We start from the raw sequence: 25627 nt of genomic DNA on the forward strand, positions 1-25627 counted from the left end.
CAAGACATGCTTGTGCCAATGCTCTGGCCCCTATGTCTCCTGATTTTATTTTTTGTTTTGTTTTTGGGCCACACCCGGTGGTGCTCAGGGGTTACTCCTGGCTGTCTGCTCAGAAATAGCTCCTGGCAGGCACGGGGGACCATATGGGACACCGGGATTTGAACCAACCACCTTTGGTCCTGGATCGGCTGCTTGCAAGGCAAACGCCACTGTGCTATCTCTCTGGGCCCTTATTTTTGTGTTTTGTTTTGTCTTATTGGGGGTCAGAGAGACAACATGATGGTAGGGCATGGAGGTTTGCCTTGCATGCAAAAGGACAGTGGTTTGTTTTGGGGGCCACACCTGGAAGTGCTCAGAAATCACTTCTGTCTTGATTAGGGACCCTTTGGAATGTCAGGGATCAAACCTGGGTCAGCCGCATGCAAGGCAAACACCCTCCCCATTGTGCTATTACTTGGGCCCCACAGACAAGATTTCATCCTGCTCCTGAGTCCCCACAAAGGGCAGCCTGGGGGTCCTCAGGCGACAGTGCTTAGTTCTTCTCAATCAGGGGGAACCCACATCCTAGTTTTGGAACATAGCTCCTTCTGCAACTGAGCAGAGCTCAGATCCCCACCCACCCACCTACCTAGAATGCAGGACCTGGCCTAGCACCAGAAACACCAGTTTATATCACACAGAGAATGTGGGGCCCCTCCCAACCTGCCCCCCGGGACATTTGCTTAGTTTAGGAGCCCCACCTGGCTAGCCCCCAGGGCCTGAGCCCATCCTAACGCTCCTCCCAGAAGTCTTGGAAAAAGATTCTGCCAGAACCTCAGACAGCTGCATTCTTTGAAAAAAACAAATGACCATTTATTTCTGTAAACTGAATGCGAATGTTCTTCCGGGCCTGACACAGCTCAGCAGCCCCCCAAACCCCACAAACAAACCGGGGAAGGAGGGAAAGAAAAGGGCCCTGGAAGCTACACAGGAATGAACCCAGGCGTTCCTTCTGGAGAAGGAAAAATAAACCCAGGAGCTGGGGGCGCTCGGGAGGACCAGGGGGCTCCGGGGCTTGCCAAAGCACAGTCTCTGCCCCCAGCTGCTCAACATGGGCCATGTTCTGCGGGAAACCTCATGACACCCTCACCGACCTGGGGACCCTGAAGTCAAGCCTGAAAGGTCCTTTAACTTTGCCCCCATCCTGGCCTGGCTCACATCTCAGGGGGGCCGTGCACTGCCCAGTGATTTTAAGGCAAATTTCTGAGTCAGGCCTGAGCACTGGCAGCTGATCTTACACTGATCAGACATGCAGCTCAGGAAACCAAGTCAGGTAGGACCTTTCTCAGGGAGTCGGCCTGATGAGGGGGTGCAGGCGTGTGTTTGGAGGCAGCCATGCTGGGCACCAGGTGGACAGCAGGTGAGATAGGCCAGAGGGCGGTGCAGGCCCTGAGGCAGTGAGGTCCAGGATAGAGGCGCCAGGCAGCCTATGGTGTCTCAGGGCAAAGCCAGGAAAAGGGAGGTCACCCCAAGACAGCCCCTAGATCTAATGGAGGAGCAGCAGGCCCTTTTCTTGAGGACAAGGATAGGGATTCAGGGAAGGGCTGAAAGCTGAGACAGGCCTATGGGGAATCCTAGGGAGCAGGAGTTGCCCCCAGGGTCTCCTGTCCCAGGCAGGCTGGGCCGTGGCAGGGGGCACAGGCAGATGGCCATGGGGTCCGAGGATGGGTGGGACTACTCTGTCTGGGCATCGTAGTTGGCGCCTCCCGCCTTCTTGAGCTCGTTCTTGATAGCCGTTTCTTCTAGCTCCTTCCGGTCGCTGATCACAAACTCCTTCGCGAAGTTCTGCGGGGACAGAAGGAGATGAAGGTCCCGTCAGAGGCAGCAGAGTCCCTTGAGCAGAGCTCCAAGGAGACAGAATGGTCTGGGCAGGGAGGCGGATGGGGGTGGGATGGACTGGAGGTAGGAATCGTCAAAGGAGGCTGGAACTATCCGGGTGGTCCTGAGAAGCACTCCCAGAGGCAGGCTTGGCCCACTCCCGTGCCTCAGTTTCCCCCTCTGAGAAAAACCATCTAATCAAGGGAATAAGGGCTTGAGGTGCAGAGTCAAGCAGGGAACGTTTAGCATCAGTCTACCCTCCCCCAAAAAATAAAAAGAAAAAAACAGTAAAGTGGGGGAGGCCCGAGCCCCATCTGCCTTGTTTCCCCAGAGCCACTAGCAGACAGGAGGGCAGCCTGACCCAAGGAAGCCCAGGTCGGGGTCACCAGCTGGCAGGGGCGTCTCACACAGACTCCCTGCCTCAAACATCTGCCATGAGACAGAGAACAATGGCACCGAGAGGCTCCCGGCAAACTCTAGAACCGTGGCAGAGAGGTAACCAGGCAGGCACAGAAGGCCCGATTGTGGAGTGGACAGACAAAAGCCCAGAGGATACTGTCCCCTGCCCACAAGTCCCCCAGGGAGGGGTGGGCTCTGGGGCAGTGAGCCCACAAGGCCTCTCTGTGCCCCTGCCCTCCTCAGCCCTCTAGGACAGGCTGCAACTCTGCTCTGGCCCTCACAGTTCAGCTCAGGGAGCCACCCTGGTGACCAGTGAATTTCCCAGAAACCTCACCTTTCCAACATTCTCTTTAGAATTAGCTTCATTCCTTCAATTATACTATTTTCTTCCTTCTTTCCTTCCTTCCTTCCTTCCTTCCTTCCTTCCTTCCTTCCTTCCTTCCTTCCTTCCTTCTTCCTTCCTTTCTCTCTCTCTCCCTCCCTCCCTCCTTCCTCTTTCTTTCTTTCTTTCTTTCTTTCTTTCTTTCTTTCTTTCTTTCTTTCTTTCTTTCTTTCTTTCTTTCTTTCTTTCTCTCTCTCTCTCTCTCTCTCTCTCTCTCTCTCTCTCTCTCTCTCTCTCTCTCTCTCTCTCTCTCTCTCTCTCTCTCTCTCTCTTTCTCATATGGTGCCACAGAGCAGTGGGGAACAGAGATTAGAAAATGATAGGGATGTTCTCAGAGGTGCCTTAGGGGCAGCACCTCTTTGGGTTCTCTGAGACACCCTGAAAAGCACAACCTGGGTGAATCTGGTGGTCTAGAACTCAGATTTTGGGGACCCATACCTAGTAGTGCTCAGGGGTCACTCCTGATGAAGTTCTAGGGACCCTCTGAAATGTTAGAGATCAAACCCCTGATCGACTGACTGTGTGCAAGACAAATGCCCTCCCCTCTGTGCTATAGCTCTGGCCCCTTGATGTTCTGTTTTTGTTTTGTTTTGGAGCCATACCCAGTGGTTCTGTGCTTTGAAATCACTCTTGGCAGGCTCAGAGGACACTATGATGTGATGCCAGGGATAAAACCTGGGTTGGTTGCATGCAAGGCAAACACTCTCCCTGCTGTGTTATCACTCCAGCTGTGAAATTATTTATTTATTTATTTATTTATTTATTTATTTATTTATTTTTGTGGTTTTTGGATCACACCCGGAAGTGCTCAGGGATTATTCCTGGCTCCAGGCTCAGAAATTGCTCCTGGCAGGCACAGTGGACCATGTGGGACACCGGGATTCTAACCGATGACCTCCTGCATGAAAGGCAAACGCCTTACCTCCATGCTATCTCTCCGGCCCCTATTTATTTATTTTTGGTTTCAAGGCCACACCTGGTGGTGCTCAGGGGTTACTCCTGCTCTGCGCTCAGAAATTGCTCCTGGCAGGCTCAGAAGACCATATGGCATACTGGGAATCAAACCTGGGTCTGTCCCAGGTCAACCATGTGCAAGGCAAATACCTTACTGCTGTGCTATTTCTCTGGCCCTCAAAATTTTATTTTTAATTAAAAAAAAAAAAGCAGAAAGGAGAACTGAAAATTCACCTCTTTCTCAACTCTGAGCAGTGACAGGGGAGGGCAGGAAGCAGCACCCAGACCTCGCCCTCGCGGAAGTCCCAGTCCCCTGTACCCATGGCCATATATGGCCACGCTAAGGACTCCAAGTCTCTACTGTCTGTGGCTGGGGCGGGATCCAGACAAGCTGCATGATAAGGCAGGTGTGGCCACTAGAAACAGTACATCCGTGAGTGGATGGAGCCGCCAGCCATGGCCCCACTTGGAAAGAGGGGGCAGCCGCCATGATTTCACAAGGCTAGAGAAAGGCAGCCATGGGAAGGGATGAGCCGAAAGTCACCATAGGGGTAAAAGAGGCTGGGCCAGAATCCGCCTGGACCATGCTCTAGGTAGACAACAGGCCCATGTAGAGACACTCCAAGAAAAGAGACAGATTGAACGGCAGCAGAGAGATGACCATGACAGGGACAGGATAGGGACAGGGTGGCAACGTGAACCCCAGGCAGAAGTCAGTTGCCCCGGGGGCTAGAGCAATAGCACAGCAGTAGGGTGTTTGCCTTACATTCAAATGACCCGGGATGGACCCAGGTTTAATTCCTGGTATCCCATATGGTTCCCTGAGCCTGCCAGGAGCGATTTCTGAGTACAGAGCCTGAGCACCACCAGGTGTGGCCCCAAACCAAAAATAAATAAAGTCAGTTGCCCGACACCCCTTTACATTTCCTACCCATTCAGCTCACAGGACAGTAGAGGGCAAAGCAAAAAGTAGTTTTGGGAAGCAGGCTACAGGCTCCTGAGAAATCAGCCCCTCAATTCTCTCATTGGGCCTTGGAGAGGGCATCCAGAACTTCAACCAAACTGGCCCCCACCTTGGGTTATCTCATTTCTGCCCAATGGCCCTGGCTATACCCCCTCATCCTGAGGTGCCCCCAAAAGCTATTGGTCCTGCCTGCCCCAAAGCTGGGAGAGGGAGTTTTACTGTGAACTCTCTAGAGACCCAACTTTCCCACATGCTGAACATGGGCTCTACCAGGTGAGGTACAAAAGCCAAAACAAAAAGGCAAAAAAAAAAAACAGGGCTAGAGTGAGAGCACAGTGGGAAGGGCATTGGTCTTGCATGTAGCTGATCTGGGTTTGATCCCCGGCATCCCTTATAGTCTCCAGAGCCTGCCATTAGGGATTCCTGGGCACAGAGCTAGAAGTAACCCTGAGTCCCACTGGCGTGGCCAACATAGTACAACCCATTGGGCGCCCAGGACCTGTGAGAACTCTCCATGCAGACAACACCTATTAACAAATATAGGGGCAGAGGGTGAGAGAGCTGAAAGAAAAGTGCCTTTGAGGCCTGGAACTTCCTCATCTGACACAGAAGCAGCAATAGACCCAGAGAAGGAAAGCTACTCTCCTAGGACACAGCACTTTCAGACAAGAGCCTGGGCCAGGCCCTCAGCGTCCCCTATTCACCTCAAGGCTACCTCAAGCACTTCAAAGCAGAATGTGTTCTCTGTGGGGCAGGACCACTTGCTGTTCTAGAAAGATCTGAGAACACTGGTACCAGCCCCCCACAGGAGTTTCGTTTTCTGAGACAAAGGTGAGTCCAGCTCATCCAGTGAACCCCCTGACACCAAGGTCTAGCTCCTCTCAAAATGACACCAGTAGGGCATGAAGGTGTTGCTAGAGCTGTGACCACCACACTCAGGACTCTGGCTGGTAAATTTTGTTCCCTGGGTTTTGAGGTCACACCAGGCAATGCTCAGGGTTGACTCCTGGTTCTGCACTGGGCAATCCTTCCTAGTGGGCTTGGGAGACTAGGCAGTGCTGGATTGGCCATGTCTCGGGCAAGAGCCCTACCCACTGTACTATCTCTCTGGCCCCCTGGGAATCCTGGGTTAACCTTCATGTTCAAGCTTGTCAGGGGAAGTCTCAGGCCTACAGCCACTTCCTGAAACACTCAGGGAAGGTGCAGGAAGTGGATGGTTCTTCTCAAACACCCACCCACACATTCCCTTCTCCACCCCCCCTTTCCTTTTTGTCCTTTAGCGTTTTATTTTTTATTTCAGGACCACACCCAGCAGAGCTCAAGGACTACTCCTATCTCTGTGCTCAGGGGTCATTCCCAGCAGCATTCAGGGGACTATCTATGGGGATTCTTACGTCTGTGGCTTGTGCTCCAACTACCTGCCTACCTGGTAGGTCTTTTCGTGTTTGTTTTTTTGGGCCACACCCAGCGATAATCAGGGGTTACTCCTGGTTCTGTGCTCAGGGATCATTCCTAGTGGTGTTTGGGGGACCGTATGGGATGCCTGGGATCGAACACTGCCCGGAAAGAGCACAGGCCCCCCCATGCTCCTGCACGAGGCACCCAGCAGGCCAGGGTTCGAATGTCAGCTCTTCGCATTTCCAGAGCCTTTAATCCCTCATCCTCTGCCTCAACCCCATCCCTCGCTCCACCATGGGAATCCTCTGGGAGTTCTCTGAGCCCCTAAGAGCAGGAAAGGAGAACCAGGAGGCTCTGAAGGGCCCCTGAGTCCAAGGACGAGGTGTTTGCAGGAAGAAGGCTGCAGGGAAGATGCCTGGGCCTGCCCCTCAGACAGTACCACTACAGAGGCCAGGGGTCAGGGGGACTCAGGGAACTCAACTTTATAATCAGAGCTTCGCTTCCCAAAGGCAGCCTGGCTATGCAGCAACAGCAGGCAGGGCCCCAATCCTTGCCAACAACAGTGCAGGGCATGGTTGTTCATCATTCTGTGTGGGACACAGGGGTGTTGGGAGGCAAGGTTCTTGTGGGCTGCACAATGCAGCCTCCCAAGGAGGCAGGACAGATAATAAAGGCCCAGAAAGCAGAGGAGACCTGGGCAGTCCCAGGCCTGCATTGAGCATCAGGAGGGCCCAACAATGCAGCTAGCAGCCCCCCCACCCGGGACCCCTCACTTGCCCGCCTACACTGTTCCAAAGTGCAGCAAAAAGGCCTTTGAAAAGTCAACTGCCAAAGGTGTCATTTACCCAAAGAAAGCGGTTCTCCTCACTTGCCTGAGTCATGAGAGCAGAGGGGACAGTGGGCAGCGCACGAAGGGGGCGGGCATTGAGGTACAAGGGCAGACGTGGGGGCCCTATGGAATTGTGGAGCTGGTGAGTGGCAAGAAGCTCTAGCCCTAAAGGGCCCAGCATGTGTGTGGCTAGGTTCGACCCCTATACCCCATGGTAGCCCTGATGGTCCCCAACATTGCCTCACCAGGCCTGAGCACTGAACTGTGTGGCCAAGTGGGGGGAGCAGGGTGTTATCCCAGCCCCCAAAACACATTTCTCCAAGGATAGAGATTATCTCTAGAACCAGGAAGATAGCGCAGTAGGGAGAATGCTAGTCTTGCACACAGCTGTCTCGGGTTTGATCCTGGGCACACATTAGGGTCCCCCAAGCATGGGCAAGAATGATTCCTGAGTGCAGAGTCAAAAATAAGCCCTGAGTATTTCTGGGTGCCCCCTAAAAAAACAAAGAGATTATTTCTGTTGTGTATATAAACATTTCCATGGGATTATTATGTTACTGATCCTACCCTGATCTGATTGTGCCCTACCCTAGGGTGGGAGCAGAATGCCAGGTCATACCCTAGGGTAGGGCACTAGAGTGGATATGGCTTGGAATGGGCTCATGTGTGAAGTCCTGAGTTTGATTCCCAGCACTTCAAAAAAAAAATAAATAAATAAAAGATTATGGTCCTTAATTGTGTTGTTTTGGGGTCACACACAGGAGGTGCTCAGGGGTTACTCCTGGCTCTGCTCTCAGGACTCACTCCTGATGAAGCTCAGAAAACCATATGAAATGCTGGGGATCGAACTGGGTTGGCCGTGTGCAAGGCAAATGCCCTGGCTGCTATCCTATTGCTCAGCCCCCTTTGGAATTCCCTGGTTCGGAATTCTTCTTGACCCCAACTTCATTGACTCCAGTGGGGCCCTGCAAATCAATCCGTAAAATCCAGATTTCAGGGCCAGAGAGATAGTACAGTAGATAGGGTTGGTTCCCTGAGCACTGCCAGGAGTGATCCCTGAGTTCAGAGCCAGGAGTAACTCCTGGACAAAATAAAGAATGCTTTTGTCCTTATTTGGGATTATTTCCTTCTAATGCTGGAGAGCAAGAAAACCCTAATTAAAAACCACACACCCAATTAAAAATTATGCACTAATTAAAACCAGGCCTAAATGTTCTTCTCCCTCAGGACTGTTACCTGTACCACTTCCTTCACCAGGCTTTTATCGGTGCCCGTCTTGGCCCGCTGCAGTCCGCTCACGTTCTCGCCAATCCAGGTGATGAGGGCGAACTTGGACCTCTTGCTCATGGCATCCCCCGTGGTGAAGCGTACAAAGGCGTAGAGTCGAATGTCATCTGCGGAAAGAGGGCAGTGCCCAGCACCTTTCTTAGCCACGAGTGCTGAGCCCCTTTGAAAGTTCTCCATCAAAAACAAAATCAGGGTGAGAGGGGGCCTGAGTCACAACATAGTGGGGAGGGTGTTTGCCTTGGACACAACCAAACCAGATTTGATCTCTGGCATCCCATAGGGTCCCTGAGCCCACTGGAAATAATTAATTTCTGAACAGAACCAGGAATAACCCCTGAGTACCTCTGGGTATGGCCCCAAAACAGAAACAAAATAATGAGGGTGAGAGTTGGCCTTACACATGGGCTCTCCTGATTCAGTGGCCTAGGAGTTTCCCCTTTGCTCAGGCTGAGACAGGGGGGCCTCACGCACATGGGGCTGTGCTCTCCCTCTTTGCACTCTCCCAGTCCTTTTCTTTCCTTTTATTGGGGAGAAATCACAGACCACTCCACTTACTCTAGCACAGAAACTCCAGGGCCCTCAGTCAGCACAGGCTGTGTGACACGGCTGTCAAGATTTAGAACTTGGGTCTCCCCACTTCTATTAAAGTCCTGCCCCCCATCAGCTGTGTGGGGTTCTCTAGTCTGGATGATTCCCAGCATGGTCCACAGACCCTGAAGTTCTCATCCATGAGCAGTTTTCAAGACTCAGCCTTGCCGTCATCAGCAACTCCTGCTCCAGGCTGGCTGCTTCACAAGAAGGGAGGGAAGTGCAGTGGGTGGGTCTCTGTGCCCCTCCCTGCACCCCCACACTCCCCACTCACTGCACCCCACTTTGCTGCCCTAAAGGCCAGTTCCAGGGCGGGTGCAACACTGACAGAAAGGGAGGGAGAGGGGTCCGAGTGATAGCACAGCAGTAGGGTATTTGCCTTACATGCAGCCGACCAAGACAGGCCTGGGTCCAATTCCCAGCATCACATATGGTCCCCTAAGTCTGCCAGGAGCAATTTCTGAGGGCAGAGCCAGAATAACCTCTGAGTGCTGCTGGTGTGGCCCAAAAACAAAAACAAGAAAACAGAGGAAAGAGGTTATGTTCTTGGAGGGGGTGTCCAGGAAAATGAAGGAGGAAGCAGCCCACAGACTTTTAAGTTACATTCAGCCTCCACCCTGGGACGGTGCAGCTACCCAGCTCAGCCTGGGGTAGGGACACTGGTCTGTTGCCCTGGCAAAAGAACCACCCTGGTTCCCACCTCCATACTCTGAGCCACAGTGGAATCCCAACCCTCCCTCCCTGACTACTACCAAACCCTCCAGATGGGAGCAGTCCCTGGGGCCCACAAGACTGGGCAGACTCTACTCCATCTGGCCTAATGTTAAGTTCTCCCCTGGCTCAGCTTCCTGGTCACCTCCAAAACCCCTTCACTGCTCCCCTCCTTTGGCCTCCCCACTTTTTTTTTTTTTTTTTTTTTTTTTTTTTTTTTTGTGGGTTTTTATTTTTTATTTTTTATCTTTATTTAAACACCGTGATTACAAACATGATTATAGTTGTATGATTACAGTCATGTAAAGAGCACCCCCCCTTCACCGGTGTAACATTCCCACCACCAATTTCCCAGATCTCCCTCCTCCCCACCCCCCTACACCTGTACTCGAGACAGGCTTTCTACTTCCCTCATTCATTCACATTTTATGATAGTTTTCAGTGTAGTCATCTCTGCAACTGCACTCATCACTCTATGTGATGAGCTGCATGTCCTGAGCTGCACCTACCAGCCCTCATCTCTCTTGTCTCTGAGATATTGTTAAAAATGTCCTTCATTTTTCTTAAAGCCCATAGATGAGTGAAACCATTCTGCGTCTTTCTCTCTCCCTCTGACTTACTTCACTCAGCATAATAGATTCCATGTACATCCATGTATTGGAAAATTTCATGACTTCATCTCTCCTGATGGCTGCATAGTATTCCATTGTGTATATGTACCACAGTTTCTTCAGCCACTCATCTGTTGAAGGGCATCTTGGTTGTTTCCAGAGTCTGGCTATTGTAAATAGCGCTGCAATGAATATAGGAGTAAGGAAGGGTTTTTTGTATTGTATTTTTGTGTTTCTTGGGTATATTCCTAGGAGTGGTATAGCTGGATCGTATGGAAGCTCAATTTCCAGTTTGTGAAGGAATCTCCATATCGCTTTCCATAAAGGTTGTACTAGACGGCATTCCCACCAGCAGTGAAAAAGAGTTCCTTTCTCTCCACATCCCCGCCAGCACTGCTTGTTTTCCTTTCTTGTGATGTGTGCCAATCTCAGTGGCGTGAGGTGGTACCTCATAGTAGTTTTGATTTGCATCTCCCTGACGATTAGTGATGTTGAACATCTTTTCATGTGCCTTTTGGCCATTTGCCTTTCTTCTTTTTCAAAGTGTCTGTTCATTTCTTCTCCCCATTTTTTGATGGGGTTAGTTGTTTTTTTCTTGTATAGTTCTGTCAGTACCTTGTAAATTTTGGATATTAGCCCTTTATCTGATGTGTATTGGGTGAATAATTTCTCCCACTCAGTGGGTGGCCTTTGTATTCTGGGCGCTATTTCCTTTGAGATGCAGAAGCTTTTCAGCTTAATATAGTCCCATCTGTTTATCTCTGCTTCCACTTGCTTGGAAAGTGCTGTCTCCTCCTTAAAGATGCCTTTAGTCTCAATGTCCTGGAGTGTTTCACCTACATGTTGTTCTATATACCTTATAGTTTCAGTTCTGATATCAAGGTCTTTAATCCATTTGGATTTTACCTTTGTAAGCCTCCCCACTTTTAATCTTGGATCCCGCAGCCCCTCTGGCTACTCCTGGGGCCCCACCCAGGATACACACATGGACAGGGCTGGAACCTCAGACCATCAGGGCAGGGCCATGCCTGGGCATCATCTGTTTGGAAGGTGCCATATCTCAGCTCTCCTGCTCACAAACTTCCGCTCGGCACAGGGTGCCCTTGTCTGCACTGCACCAAAATGAGGCCACGTGAGGGGCTGCAGGGGCTATGGGAGCTGTTAGGCTGTGGGGCTGTGGGGCTTGTGAGGTTGTAGGACCTTAGCTTCATCAGCACCTGGGCAGAATGGTCAGGAGCTCAGGCACGGCCAGTTCCGTTGTAGTCATCGTGTCAAGAGTTGTGGTCTGGGGTGCACACACATACGCACGCACGTTGAGTGTCTGTGGATGTTACACTGCACATGTCGACTATACTGTATAGATATATATATATCGCACATGTAAGTGTGGGCTCATGTGTGCATGTATGTAAAGCAACATGTATGAGTTGTGTTGTGCATGTGTTTGGTATGTGTTGCATGTACGTGCTTATTCTGTGTGCATGTGCCACATACGTATATCACATGTTTCATTGTATTGCATGCAATTTGTGTTACATGTGTTGTGTGCATGTCTTGTATGTTGCATCGTGCTGCACACATGTGACTTGTTTCGACACAGCACACACATGTTCACATGTATAGTGGTGCACATGTGTGTTGTGTAGTTGCATTGTATTACATGTGTGTACATGTATTGCCTGTTGTACTTGTGCATGTGTGTCGCTGTGTGTTACATGTATCTGGTAGGTGATGTGCTGCCTCTATTGTTATGCTGCATACCTCGTGTGTGTGGTTGTGTGTGCACAGATGGTACCTGCAGCATGATGACAGAATTACTGGTCACTCCGGCCTTTCTGTGAGCCTCAGGCAAGAGCTGTGGCTGGCCATTGGTTCATCTGCAGGGCAGATGCTATCTCCCTCTCTGGACAGGCAGGATGTAAATTTAAACTGTGGGTGAATCCATTTGTCTTTCAGCCTCCACCTCCGCAGGCACCTTGGCTGTGCTCTGTCAAGTTGGGTTTATGTCAGGCTGGGCTTCCCGTCCCCTCAGCAAGCACTTCCCATGTGGCCACAGTGCTGGGCTCTCACAAAGCTGTGCTTCCTTCACCCTGCTCATCCCAGTGACCAGGGAGAAACTGAGGTTCCAGAGTGAGCCTGGAAGCCAAGTTTTCAAAGGAGGGTCCTGGGGATCCCGGGCTTCTTAAGAAAGTGAATTCAGGGCCCAGAGAGATAGCACAGCGGCGTTTGCCTTGCAAGCAGCCAATCCAGGACCAAAGGTGGTTGGTTCGAATCCCGGTGTCCCATATGGTCCCCCATGCCTGCCAGGAGCGATTTCTGAGCAGACAGCCAGGAGTAACCCCTGAGCACAGCCGGGTGTGACCCAAAAACCAAAAAAAAAAAAAAAAAAAAAAGGTGAATTCAGGGCATCGGAGAGACAGCACAGCGGGCAGGACACTGACTTTGCACATGGTAACTAGGGTTCAATCCCAAACACCCCAAATGTTCTTTTTTTTGAGCACCACCAGGAATGATCCCTGAGTGCAAAGTCAGGAGTAACCCCTGAGTATGGCCAGGAGAGACCCCAAAACAGAAACAGCAGGAGCAATAGTACAGTGGGGAGGGTGCTTGCCTTGCATGTGGCCTAACCAGATTCAATCCCCAGCACCCTAGATTGTTTCCCAAGCCTGTCAGAAAGGAGTAACCCTTGAGCACTACCACGTGGAGCCCCAAAAACATTAAAAAACTTTTTTTACAAGCAAAACGAACCAAATTCTTAGCAATTAGCAGGGCATTGAAGCAGAAAAGAAAGAGGAGCTGTCTGCTGAGCCTGGGGTGGGTGACCCCTGACACTGCTGTGGGGGCAGGGGTGGGGAAGACAGGAGGCAGCTAGTGACTTTCACTTCCTTAAAAGGAAGCAGAGGGACAGCTCTCCCAACCCCCAGGTCAGCAGTTCCTGGGGGGTGGGGGAAAAACTGGGGCAGAGCAAAGCCTGCCCTATTTCTCCATTCCTCAGAGCCCCTGGGTGGGGAACAGACACCACCACCCCTGGTTCCCCTTCCTTATGGCTGCTCTCAGCCCCCAAACTCATCCATGCATGAAATCATTTTACTCTTTTATGGTTGGATCCACACAAACACCCAATGAGGGCTCCCCACTACCAGGATGTTGGGGCCGAAGAGTGAAAGATGTGAGGGAGGGCCCGGAGAGATAGCACAGCGGCGGCGTTTGTCTTGCAAGCAGCCGATCCAGGACCAAAGGTGGTTGGTTCGAATCCCGGTGTCCCATATGGTCCCTCATGCCTGCCAGGAGCTATTTCTGAGCAGACAGCCAGGAGTAACCCCTGAGCAATGCTGGGTGTGGCTCAAAAAACCAAAAAAAAAAAAAAAAAGATGTGAGGGAGGGGCTGGAGAGATAGCACAGCACGATGTTTGCCTTGCAAGCAGCAGATCCAGGACCTAAGGACCTAAGGTGGTTGGTTCGAATCCCAGCATCCCATATGGTCCCTGTTCCTGCCAGGAGCTATTTCTGAGCAGATAGCCAGGAGTAACCCCTGAGCACCGCCGGGTGTGCCCCCCCCCCCAAAAAAAAAAAAAAAAGAAAAAGAAAAGAAAGATGTGAGGGTGTACACTGGAAAAGGTGGGCTAACACCAGTCCCCAGGACTGGAGGAAGACAGGCTGTGGCAGGACTCTGGAGCTGGAAGAGGCTGGGGGAAGGGCTGACGGGGATGGCCAGAAATGCTGACCTAAGAATTAGTCACAGAGGGCTGGAGAGATAGCATGGAGGTAGCGAGGATGCCCTGCATATGCATCCTATATGGTCCCCCGTGCCTGCTGGGAGCGATTTCTGAGTGTAGAGCCAGGAGTAACCCCTGAGCACTCCGGGTATGACCCAAAAATAAAAAAATAAAATAAAAAAAAGAGAATTAGTCACAGAAAGCTCCAGAAGGCCACTCAACAAGAGAATGTTGGCACAGGTCAGGAGACATAGGCAGACAAGAGGATGTTTGTATGTACATTGTACGCAGCTGATCCAGATTCAATCCCCATGCTGGCCCCAGAGCACCACCAGGAGTGATCCCTGAGTTCAGAGCCAATAGGGACCCCGAACATCATCAGGTATAGCCCCCAAAAAGAAAAAATTTAAAAAGAGGGGGCCGGAGGGGCCGTCGAGGTGGCGTTAGAGGTAAGGTGTCTGCCTTGCAAGCGCTAGCCAAGGAAGGACCGAGGTTCGATCCTCCGGTGTCCCATATGGTCCCCCCAAGCCAGGGGCAATTTCTGAGTGCTTAGCCAGGAGTAACCCCTGAGCATCAAACGGGTGTGGCTGAAAAACCAAAAAAAAAAAAAAAGGGAGGGGGCTGGAGAGATAGCATGGAGTTAAGGCATTTGCCTTGTATGCAGAAAGATAGAGCTTTGAATCCCAGCATCCCATATGGTCTCTTGGGCCTGCCAGGAGCGATTTCTGAGCATAGAGCCCGTAGTAACCCTTGAGAACTACCGGGTGTGACCCCAAAACCCAAAAAAAAAATTTTAGAAAGAAAATGTTGGCATAAAGGATCCACTGGGTGAGAAAAATTGGATCCCCCATAGTTCAGCAGAACCCCAGCTCTGAGCTTGCCTATCTCCAATCCTCTCACACCCCTAGAATCCCCCTACTCAAGTCTCACACACACACACACACACCCCATCTCTCCTTCCCACGGGAAAGAGAATCATTCACAGCCCTAACCCAACCCTTATTTCCATTGTACAAGTCACTGATTTCTCAGTACCTTCAGGATGAGCTCCTTTCGTTCCAGAACATTCCCCAGCCTGGAAGAATGCCTGGTGCCCATTAGCTGTCACGCTCTACTCGTCTTACCCCATGGACAGCCTTTAGGGAAGTCCAATCCTGCAGTCAATGCTGGGGCCACCAACTCTGTTCGTCCAGGCCTAAGGTGCAGTCCCCTGCCCCCCCCCCCCACTACTGTTCTGTCCAGTATCTGGCTCTGAGGAGGGAGTGGGGTAAGGGGAAGGTCCCACTCCTGCGCCATTCCTTTCTTCACTGTTGGGACCTGACTTCCTTAGTAATGGCTCCATGTTGGAATCTGGTGACCCAGGGTGGCCAGCAGCCTTTTGAGGTTTCCTGTGCATCTTTGGAGAAACACCTCTTCCCCTCCTGAATGGGGGAGTTTGTCTGTTTGTGGAGGCCACTCCCAGCTCAGATTCTCACCCAGACACCCTGGAGACAAATGGATGAGAGGATGTGATGCTGCTTGTGCCCAGCTCAGGGAGTGAGTGACAAGGGACCTAGCCCTGACCACTGCACCCCTGGCCTCAGAGTCTACCATGAACCAATGACTTTGCCAGGCCCACTCACATACAGGCACACAGAAAAACACATGCACACAGATACAGACAGACACAGAAACACACACAGATACAGACACAGACAGACACAAAAACACACACATTGGGGCCAAAGAGATAGCACAGCGGGAAGGCATTTGCCTTGTATGCGGCTGACCCGGGAGGAACCCGGTTATTTTCCTGGCATTCCATAGGGTCCCCCAGCCTACCAGGGGCAATTTCTGAGTGCAGAGCCAGAAGGACCCCTGAACTCTGCTGGGTGTGGCCCAGAAACCAATCAATTAATGATTCAATCAATCAATAACTAAAGATAAAAAAAAAACACAAGACACACATAAACAGACACAAACACACATATACAAACACACACCCCTCTGTGGAGCCCCTAATTCTTTCATCTATCTCTTCTGCCCTTAGAATCCTATTGCTTTGTGATTGGCTGCTGTCTATCTGTCTGTCTACTGTCCCACTGTACCCCCAACACAGCCACCAGCCCCCATCAGCTCCTACCCTCCGCTTGCCCTGAGCCAGGTCCAGGACCAACTATAAACCTGAGGGGCTCCTTTTCCCACCCTCTATGCCGAGGACTCAGAAGATGCTGCCTCTCACTGGGAGAGACACAGGCCTTCCCTGTGGGCCGGGCCAGGGACACTCCCCAATACCTGCTCAGAGCCCCCACATGGGGGATGGGCAGCTGGCAGAGGCAGCCACTTCCTCTCTGCGAAATGAATAATCCGCCCTTTGCAAGCAGGGGCCCAGTGACAGCCAAAAAAGGGAAAACAGTGCCTTGTAGGTCAGGGGATGATCTTGCAGGCAAGGGGACTGTCCCATCTAGGGTCAGTGTGGCGAGTGGCAGGAGAAATGGCGGGGCACAGGGAATACGAGCAGGTCAGTCACCAGCGGACACTGGGGCACATCTGAGTCTCCCTCTCCTGTCTGTAAGAACAGGCCAGTTGTGGAGGTGCCAGGATCTGTGAGGTGTCAGGGCAGGCCAAGCAGAAACACCCCCAAGGGCATCCTGGTCCTGATCCGTGTAAGGTGCCAGCGGGGCAGAGGGACAACTGTGTCCTTCCAACCTGGTCTTACATTGGGGGTGCAAGTGGATAGAAGGCAAGACATCCCCAAGGTCCCCAAGGTGGGAAAGGGAGGCAGAACCAGAGCCACTGCCATCCTCTGCCCCCTGCAGCTGTAAAGCCAGAAGAAGGCTGACCAGTCAGAGGTGTGGACACTGGGAGGAGTTGGGCTCAGTAAAAGCCCAGGAAACTTCTGCCCCAGAAGCACCTGGCAAAGGCACCAATGAGAAGACAGATTGGGGAGATACCCAGAGGGCTAAGCACAACTCAACTCCCAGGACCACCAGGTATGACCCCAAAACAAAGGTCCCGTTGTGGGTAGGTCAGGGGATGACCCAGAGCAGTGGCTTCACCCCCATGGCACCCAGCCTCAGAATCACTCCTACAGAGCAGAGTGAAAGGCGTGGCCTCCCTGAGTGGCTGGGAAGGGGCCCACACATTTTGGGATCCAGACAATGCCATGGCTTGTGGGGCCACAATGAACCCCACTTAAAGGCTGCTCAGTGAGGGAGGTAGTGACACATACCTAGAAAAAGCTACCAGGACCTGAGGAGGAAATGCCAAGGAAAGAGATACATAATAGCCCCCAATAGGCTCTAATCCCTCCTCAAGGCCCTCCTAAATTCTAGGGCTCAGCCTACACATTGTGGGTCCCCCCAATTTTCCCCATCTGCACCTCATCAGTCTTATGGGGACACTTGCTCTCCAAGTATCCCTGTGTGCATGGGTCTGCCAGAGAGGGACACAGGTGCATTCAGATCACTGGGCAGACAGGGGACCTGAAGAACCATGATTTCAAAAGATTTCAGAGCTGACTCAGAGATTCGCAGCCATTGGGTAGGAAATGAGTATAACATAGGACAGGGCAGGAGGGGTGCAGACACATAACCCAGGTGACTTCACATGCCAATTTCTAGCCAGAGCGTGGCACCCAGGAGCTGTCCCACAAATGTCCCAGAGAAGGTAGAGCCTCGCTCAGGGATGGGGAACACAGCTCCCCATTCCCCAGATACTCACACTACCAGGGCAGAGAAGGGGAATTGAGGAAAGGGGAGGAAAGAAAGTGAGGGTGAGGGGCATAAATGGGGAAGCAGGAGCTGGGGTGAGAGCACAGCAGGGAAGACACTGGCCTTGCACGTTGACCCTAGCTCGGTCGTTGGCATCCCATAGGGCCCCCCAAGCCTGCTAGGAGTCATTTCTGAGCCCTGAGTTCCACTGAGTATTGCCCAAACACAAAAACAAATAAACAAAAAAAGGGGCAATATCCCCCACAGGGAAACAGCAAAGGAAGAGGGCACTGTTCTCAGGCATAGTGCAGGGACTAATGTGGGGTTGTGGCAGGAACAGAGACATGCCTCAGGCCTGGGGAGCGCCAGGGAGCACCAGACTTCGTGGAGGAAAGTGCTAGGGGGGATGCCTGGAGGGATAGGACAGTGGGGAGGGCTCTTGCCTTGCACAGGACCAGCCCCGGGTTCCCTTGGGCTAGCACCATCAGGATTAATCCCTGAGCACAGCTGGCTGTGGGAACAAACAAAACAAAACAAAATCCCATGGGAGTCCCCGTTAATCATTAATCTATACATACACTTCTTTTCCTCAAGAACCACCTACCTCGATCAGTGTCTGGAGGACTGCCCAGAGGGGCTCAACCAGACTCAACTAACCCCTCATCTTTGATCCTGAAGAAACCCACAGGTGAGTATGTGACCAGTGAAAACCCCTCCAGCACCCTCAGTTGTTTTTGTTTGTTTTGGGGGAGCGAGAATTTGAGTCACACCCGGCGGTGTTCAGGGGTTATTCCTGGCTCTGTGCTCAGAAATCACTCCTGGCAGGCATGGGGGACCATATGGGATGCCGGATTCGAATCATCGCCTGTCCTGGATCGTCTGCGTGCAAGGCAAACACCCTACCGCTGTGCTATCTCTCTGGCCCCAGTTGGTTTAGTTTGATTTGGGGGCTACACTCGGCAATGATTAGGAGTTACTGCTGGCTCTGTACTCAGGAATCATGCTCTCTGGGGAACATTTGAAATGCTGGGGATCGAACATGAGTTGGCCACGTGTAAATCAACTGACTTCCCCACTGTCCTATTACTCCAGCCCCACCAACACCCTCGGTTTTGGAAGGGGGAGGTTTCTGGGTTACATCTGGCCATATTCAAGGGTTCCTCCCAGTAGTGCTTAGGGGACTCTGGGGCACTTGCATGGAAAGCATGTGCTCCAGCCCTTTCACCCATCTCCCTAGCCCCTAAAACACCCTTCAGGGACGCCCACCCAGCCGAGCAAAGGGCCTGCTCAGACATGGCTGCTGAAGAGTGGAGTCCCGCAGGGAAGACTCCCACACTTTCCCCAGAGGTTCTATAATCCGGTTCTGTGAGCCGGATCACACCCAGGCAGCTTCTCCTGCCCTGAAGTCCCCACACGAGAGCCCTTAATTCAGCACGATTCTCCGTTCAATAGGTTCCCAGCTGCCAGGGCTGGGCCCGTGGCCAGGTCCCTTTTAGAAGGAAAAGCTGTAGACCTCGCTCAAGCTGCCTGTCAGAACAAGGCACAACGCGAGCATTTGGTCTAGGGAGAAAGAAGGCTGCAGATAGAGCTGGATCCGCATCGTCTGTTCCCTCCCCCAGGCTGGCTCGATCCTTGACTTCTCAGCCGCCAAATTCTCCCTCCACATGGCAGACGAGTCCTGCGCCGTGAGCTCCCGGCTCCACATCCCAGCATCCCAGCCTAAGCTCCAGGGCTCCCAGAACCATTCTGAACAATTTCTCAGACGTGAGTCCGATTGGATCGCCTTGAGTCATGTGGACACAGCATAGATCCAATCGATTCACAGAAAGGCTGGCTTACCCTTGATTGGTCAGGTCTGGGTCATATGCTACCGAGCAAGGCGGGGTCACATCGGCCCCTAAATGAACTCCAAGGTTGAGTCGGATTATGAGAAAGCAAAGAGGTGGACCCTAGGGATGAGGTGCATGGATCCTCCACATCTCTCTGGGGGGGGGGGGGGGTGATGATCCCATGCAACCGTCACATGATCCTCTCTGCACACCCAGAGCATCAACACCCCCACCCAATATCACAGGGGACTACTTCAAACCAAGCCCCATCATGAATGAGCCCACGCAGGTCCCCATCATCTCGAGTACAGGCCAAAATACCCCCAAAATGTGCGCTCTGAACCAGGGACTGCCTGAAGACATGGCTACACCGTTACCAAGAGGGTTATTTGGATCCTTATCATGCCCATCTCAGGAGAAAACAGACAACCCTGGGGGAAGTGCGTGCTCACACAAGGCCCAGACCCCTGGCTCCACCACCTACTCGCTTAAATCAACCCGGCTCAAAAAGCTGCACCAACTGAAAACTGGATTCATTCCAGGGTGCCTGGATTCTTTCCAGAACAATACTCCCAGCAACAACCTCTCTAGGGTGCATCGATAAAGAGGAGGTTAAACAATGTTACAGTTAGGAGAGAGAACACTTTATAGAGTCATTTTATTTAGTTTAATTGATTTGTTCCTATTTCCTCCCCCCCCCCCCCCCCGTCCTTTTTTTTTTTTGGTTGTTGTTGCTGATGTGGTGACTAGGAGTTGCTGCCACAAGCTATGCTTGCAGGGCACCTGCGTCATATGCTTTGATCCCAAAGGACAATGACACCAAGATCATGCTCAGTCCAGATTGATGGAAGGATGATGGATGGAGGGATGCAAGGATGGGAGGATGAAAAGTGGATGGATGGATGGATGGATGGATGGATGGATGGATGGATGGATGGATGGATGGGTGGATGGATGGATGGATGGGTGGATGGATGGATGGATGGATGGATGGATGGATGGATGGATGGATGGATGGATGGATGGATGGATGGATGGATGGATGGATGGATGGATGGGTGGATGGATGGATGGATGGATGGATGGATGGATGGATGGATGGGTGGATGGATGGATGGATGGATGGATGGGTGGGTGGGTGGATGGATGGATGGATGGATGGATGGATGGATGGATGGATGGATGGGTGGATGGATGGATGGATGGATGGATGGATGGATGGATGGATGGATGGATGGATGGATGGATGATGGATGGATGGATGGATGGATGGATGGGTGGGTGGATGGATGGATGGATGGATGGATGGATGGATGGATGGATGGATGGATGGGTGGATGGATGGATGGATGGATGGATGGATGGGAGGATGAATAGTGGATGGATGGATGGATGGATGGATGGATGGATGGGAGGATGAATAGTGGATGGATGGATGGATGGATGGATGGATGGATGGATGGGTGGATGGATGGATGGATGGGTGGATGGATGGATGGATGGATGGGTGGATGGATGGATGGGTGGATGGATGGATGGATGGATGGGTGGATGGATGGATGGATGGATGGATGGATGGATGGATGGATGGATGGATGGATGGGTGGATGGATGGATGGATGGATGGATGGGTGGGTGGATGGATGGATGGATGGATGGATGGATGGATGGATGGATGGATGGATGGATGGATGGGTGGGTGGATGGATGGATGGATGGATGGATGGATGGATGGGAGAATGAATGGATGGATCAAGGAAAAGGAGGATGATGGTGGATATCTGGATGGATGATAACTGGAGGGGTAGTTGAAGGGATGGACAAAAAAATGAATGATGAGCTAACAAATGAATCAAGTCTGATTGGTAAAACTAAATTGATCTCTGATAGGATTTTTTGGAAGGGGTTGTGCAGTTGTTTGGTTTTTGGGCCACACCTGGCAATGCTCAGGGCTTACTCCTGATTCTGCCCTGAGGGATCACTCCTAACAGGGCTTGGATTAAACCCAGACCTGCTACATGCAAAGAATGCGCCCTCCCTGTGCACTATCTCTATGTCCTGTGAACAATGAGTTTATTACCCTCACCTATGGGGACCGAGTCTTGTGATTCGGGGGTCCCAGCTGTAGAGGAAAAGGCAGTACCACTTGTGCAGGGGATGTCGTGCTCCTGGAGGTAGTACCCCAAGGTGCCCAGGATGGGGTGTCCACAGCACCAGGCTGCTTGCATAGATGTGGGGAGCCGTTGGTAGGGCACAGTGACATGCTCTGGAAAAAAAACAGGGGTGCTGAGAAAAAGGCTAAGTGCTAAGAGGAGGAGCCTGGAGGGTGGCCCAGACCCCCACAGGCAAAGCCAGTCCCCTGGAGTCACAGGGCCTTGGACCAGAGAAATAGAACAGCAGGGAGGCACTCGTCTTGCACAAGGCTGACCAGGGCATCCATATGCTGACCCCAGCATCCCATAGGGTCCCGTGATCCCTGAGCACAGGGCCAGGAGTAACACAAACAAAAAACAACAACACAGCAGTCTCCCCTGGCCCTCGCTTGTAAGTGAGGTGCTGGGGGCCCATGTCAACCAGAGTGTGTGTGTGACACAACCTGTTCGGTGAGAAGGGGAAAAGGAGGCAGATAAGGATAAAGAGTGGGGCGAGTTTGGGGGGCGGGGCTTGAGCTCTACTGGGCTGAGACTTTCCACTCAGACTAACCTGCCCTGGGCTTCCCTCAAACCCTTTGCAACTCTCGGGCAAGCCATGAGCCACACACGGGCTGTGGGCAAAGCCAGAGCCGAGGGTGCTGGTACTGCGGGTGCAGAGAGGGCAAAGCTGGGAGAAACAGGAAGAGGCCCCAGTGACCTTCCGGAAAGGACTCTGCAGGACTGGGAGCAAGCAGGAGATAGTACAGACACATGTATCTTTGGGGAAAAAAAAAAAAAAAAGACAAGAGAAGAAGGACTGTGGACAGAGGGGCAAGAGGCAGGAAGGGAAGGAAGGGAAGGAAGGAGAGATGTGAGGTCCCTCCCTGCACCCCGCCTGCACCAGGTCCCAAGTCCGGGCCACACCCCTGGTGAGAGGTTTGGCAAGAAACAAGGTGCCAGGCCAGCTTGGCAACCTTGCAAGGGGGTCCCGGGCCTGTCAGGGAACCCTCACAGCACACTCTGCTCCTTTTCACCCCTAAAACACAGTCTGGCTTCAAAAGAAGAAACCACTTCCTGGAGCATCAGGGGCCAGGGCACTTCCATCCCCACACTTCCTGGCTGTGTGAGCTCCAGCAGGCTGCTAACCCTCTCTGGGCCTCCTTCACTTCCTGGTCCCTGATTTGGGGCAACAAACCAGGAGCAGACTGGGTGTCTGCCAGAGACAGATGGCCAGGAGGGAAGACAGATCTCCAGAGCCTGTTCCCAACCATTCCCAGCTTGTTCCCGCCCCTGAGGAGGGTCAGGGAAGGGAGCACAGCCTGAGTGGAAGGAAGGAAGGAAGGAAACATCTCAGGCAGCATCTGCTGGGGGGCTGAGATCTTTCTCCACGTGGGGGGGAACAATAGCTTCAGAGGCACAGCTGCACTCTGGGCCTGCTGGCAGGAGGAAAGAAAGTTGACCGAGCAGGAAGGAGGGACAGAAGCTGGCCCTAGTTGCAAAGCTTCCCCCAGGGAGCCTACGGGGTGGGGTCAGGGATAAAATCCTGCTGAATCTCCTGGTGGGGTTGGCTAGTTTGCAAGTCTTCCGCTTGCAGGAGTGCAGGCTGCTGGCCAAAAGGCAGAAGTGGGGGTGACATGGATTTCTGGACTCAGTGACCAGGACTGGGGCTGAGCCCACTCCCATCCCCTCCAGGAAGGACTAGGGAGAGGTACTGCCTTGGAGCACTGTCTTTTGAGCACTTTCTGCCTCTGCTCTTTCAAAACCCGAACAAGGACTGAGTGTGCCTAGAGGTCGTTCCGGAAAAGACCTTCTCTCTGGGAGAACGTTTATCACTCAGCACCCCGGAACACACTTAGTAAATATTTTCTGAGCTCAGCTAAGCTCAGCAGGAGCTGAGGAGACAGATCAAAGGGCGAAGGCAACTGCTCTGGAGGTAAAAGGCGCCATTGGATCGTCTTACTACTTCTTATAACCCCTAGCAACCTCCCTGAGTCCTTCCAGCATTGCCATCAGATACAAAAAAAAAAAAAATGTTCTTTTAAAAAGTCACTAAAGGTAATGTTCCCTTTGCTGAAGAAAGCCAGTAGGGAAGGGACCAAGGTCGGCCAGCAGACTTGCTCTGGATTTCACAAATGACCACAAGCTGGTATGGCGGGATCCAGAGCTCCATACAGGGACAGGGAGGAAGTCACAGCCTGAGCACAGAGCCAGGCCTACAGCCGAGGATGTGTGTCTGCCCCCCCACTCCCGGCCTTCTAACCCCCTGGGGCACTGCCTTTGTCTGAATGAATCAAGTTTCCCAGAGAGACCTGGAGGGTCCCAGCTCCAATCTGAGCTTTTCCAAAGGCTGGCTCCAAAGGGCCTCCGAAGAGGGGCTGGTAGTGATCCTCTCTTTTCCCTGTTGTCACCCACCCAGGCCAGTGCCCTCATGTTGAGCATAGCCCCTCCACACCCCATTTACCACATCTGAATCATCAATCATCTCCCAGGTCCTAACAGGGGACTTTTCCACCCTCCCCTCACCAGAAGCCTTCCTAGAGCCATGCCCGGACAGTGCCTACCCATTCACCCACCCTAAGGTCCCGGAGCCGTTGACTTCCCAGTCTGGCCTCTCCTGCAACTTTCTACATACAGGGTTCTCTTTCTGCTCTCCCTTCCAACATAAAATAGAGGAACCAGCATCCTGACCGGTGGGCATAGGGGCAGGGGATGGGGTGGTGGGTTGGAGAGTTGTCCACAGACCCTGATCCATGTCTCCAGCAATAAGCACCAATTTGCTTCCCATTGGCCTCCTGAATCTGGCCACACAGCTCTCTCCACTTGGGAGTTTGGAGCTGCCAGGGCTACTGATTAGAGACCGAAGGAGCCAGGATCAGAGCGGTCACTAGAGATTTCCTCTTAGTCCAAGGACTAAAAGACTTTGCCACTGCTCCAATCTTATTACCCCATGCTCCGCAGTGGATAAGCACCCCAAAGACCAGAAACTGGCCCCCACCAGTCCCTGCAGGCGTCTCCTACCGGTGCACTCTTGGATGAAATCCTGATACTCGGCTCCCTGCGGCCCGGGGACGATGGTGGAACCGTCGTATTTAAAAGTCACCCTTTGGATGGGGGGGAAGAAAAACAAAAACAGAGACATCAGCGTTGCAGGTTGCTGCCTGGACATGCAGAACGAGCGATCGAGATGCTCGGCTGGCCCGGGTTAAGGGCCACACACACGCACGCAGTGAGGACACCGTGGGGGGAGGCCCCCCAAATCCGGGCCCGGGGGTCCCTCACCAGATGACGTCCGAGCCGTCATCGCGCACCAGGTTGTACGCGGTTCTGCAAGCTTCTTTGTCGATCTTGGTGGCCATCGCTGCGAGGCCGCAGCGAGGACAGTGTGTCGAGCAGGGAGCGGAGGCGTCCCGGAGGGTCTCGGGGTTGTCAGGGGGGCTGGAGCGTGACTGAGAGAGATGCGCCCAACCCAACGCGAGCAGCGGCGGCGACTCGGGGACTGAGAGCTCCGGGATGCAGCGCGCGCGGGGACCGACCCCGGCCTGCCGCCACGCCCCCGACACCCTATTGGCTGAGCGTGACTTCGAGCGCCCCGCCCCCGAATCCCATTGATCGGTGGGGCTAGGGGCGGGGCGTTGTCGCTCAGCGGCGGCCAATCCCCTGGCGGGCGGGTTGCGCAATTTGGCCGAAAGGGCTAAAGAAAGGGGCTTTTCTCCTCCTCTCCTCTCGCGTCTCTTTCCTCTTCTCCTTCCTCCTCCTCCTTCTCCTCCAAAGAGCTGCTGCTCTCAGCTTCCTCTCGGCCCCCTAATGGTGCTCCCAGTCTCCTGCCTCCCCCTTCTGCGAGACCTCCTCCTCCTTATTCCCTGCTACCGTTTCTCTCTTCTTCAAGCTCCAAGTTTGGGGCCCAGTGCTATAGCACATCGGGAGGGTGCTTGGCGCTTAGTGCTTTGGCCTAGCACGCAGCCAATTCGGGTTTGATGCCCAACACCCCAGATAGTCTCCTGAGCATCGCCAGAAGCAATTTTCTAGTGCGGAGCCAGGAGTAAGTAACCCCCAGTTTAACCTGTTGTAACCCCCTCGACCCCCCCCCCAAGCAAATTTTTAAAAAAAATCTAAAAACTTTCAAGGCCTGAATGGTGGCGCAAGCGGTAGGGCGTTTGCCTTGCACATGCTGACCTAGAACGGACCGCAATTCGATTCCCCCGTGTCCCATATGGTCCCCCAAGACAGGAGCGATTTCTGAGCGCATAGCCAGAACATCACCGGGTGTGGCCCAAAAAC

General features: G+C 52.7%; 1 protein-coding gene across 1 annotated transcript; it reads right to left on the reverse strand.

The window, feature by feature from the left end:
- Positions 1-835: 835 nt before the first annotated feature.
- On the reverse strand, positions 836-24881 carry COTL1 (coactosin like F-actin binding protein 1). Its single transcript, XM_049786803.1, has 4 exons — positions 24629-24881; positions 24368-24450; positions 8020-8177; positions 836-1824 (listed from the first exon to the last, which is right to left on the reverse strand). The coding sequence occupies exons 1-4, from the start codon at positions 24703-24705 to the stop codon at positions 1714-1716; spliced, it is 429 nt and encodes a 142-aa protein (XP_049642760.1). The 5' UTR covers positions 24706-24881; the 3' UTR covers positions 836-1713.
- Positions 24882-25627: the final 746 nt, after the last annotated feature.

Source organism: Suncus etruscus, chromosome 14 (assembly GCF_024139225.1).
Source record: "Suncus etruscus isolate mSunEtr1 chromosome 14, mSunEtr1.pri.cur, whole genome shotgun sequence".
In the NCBI taxonomy this organism is placed as follows: Eukaryota; Metazoa; Chordata; class Mammalia; order Eulipotyphla; family Soricidae; genus Suncus; species Suncus etruscus.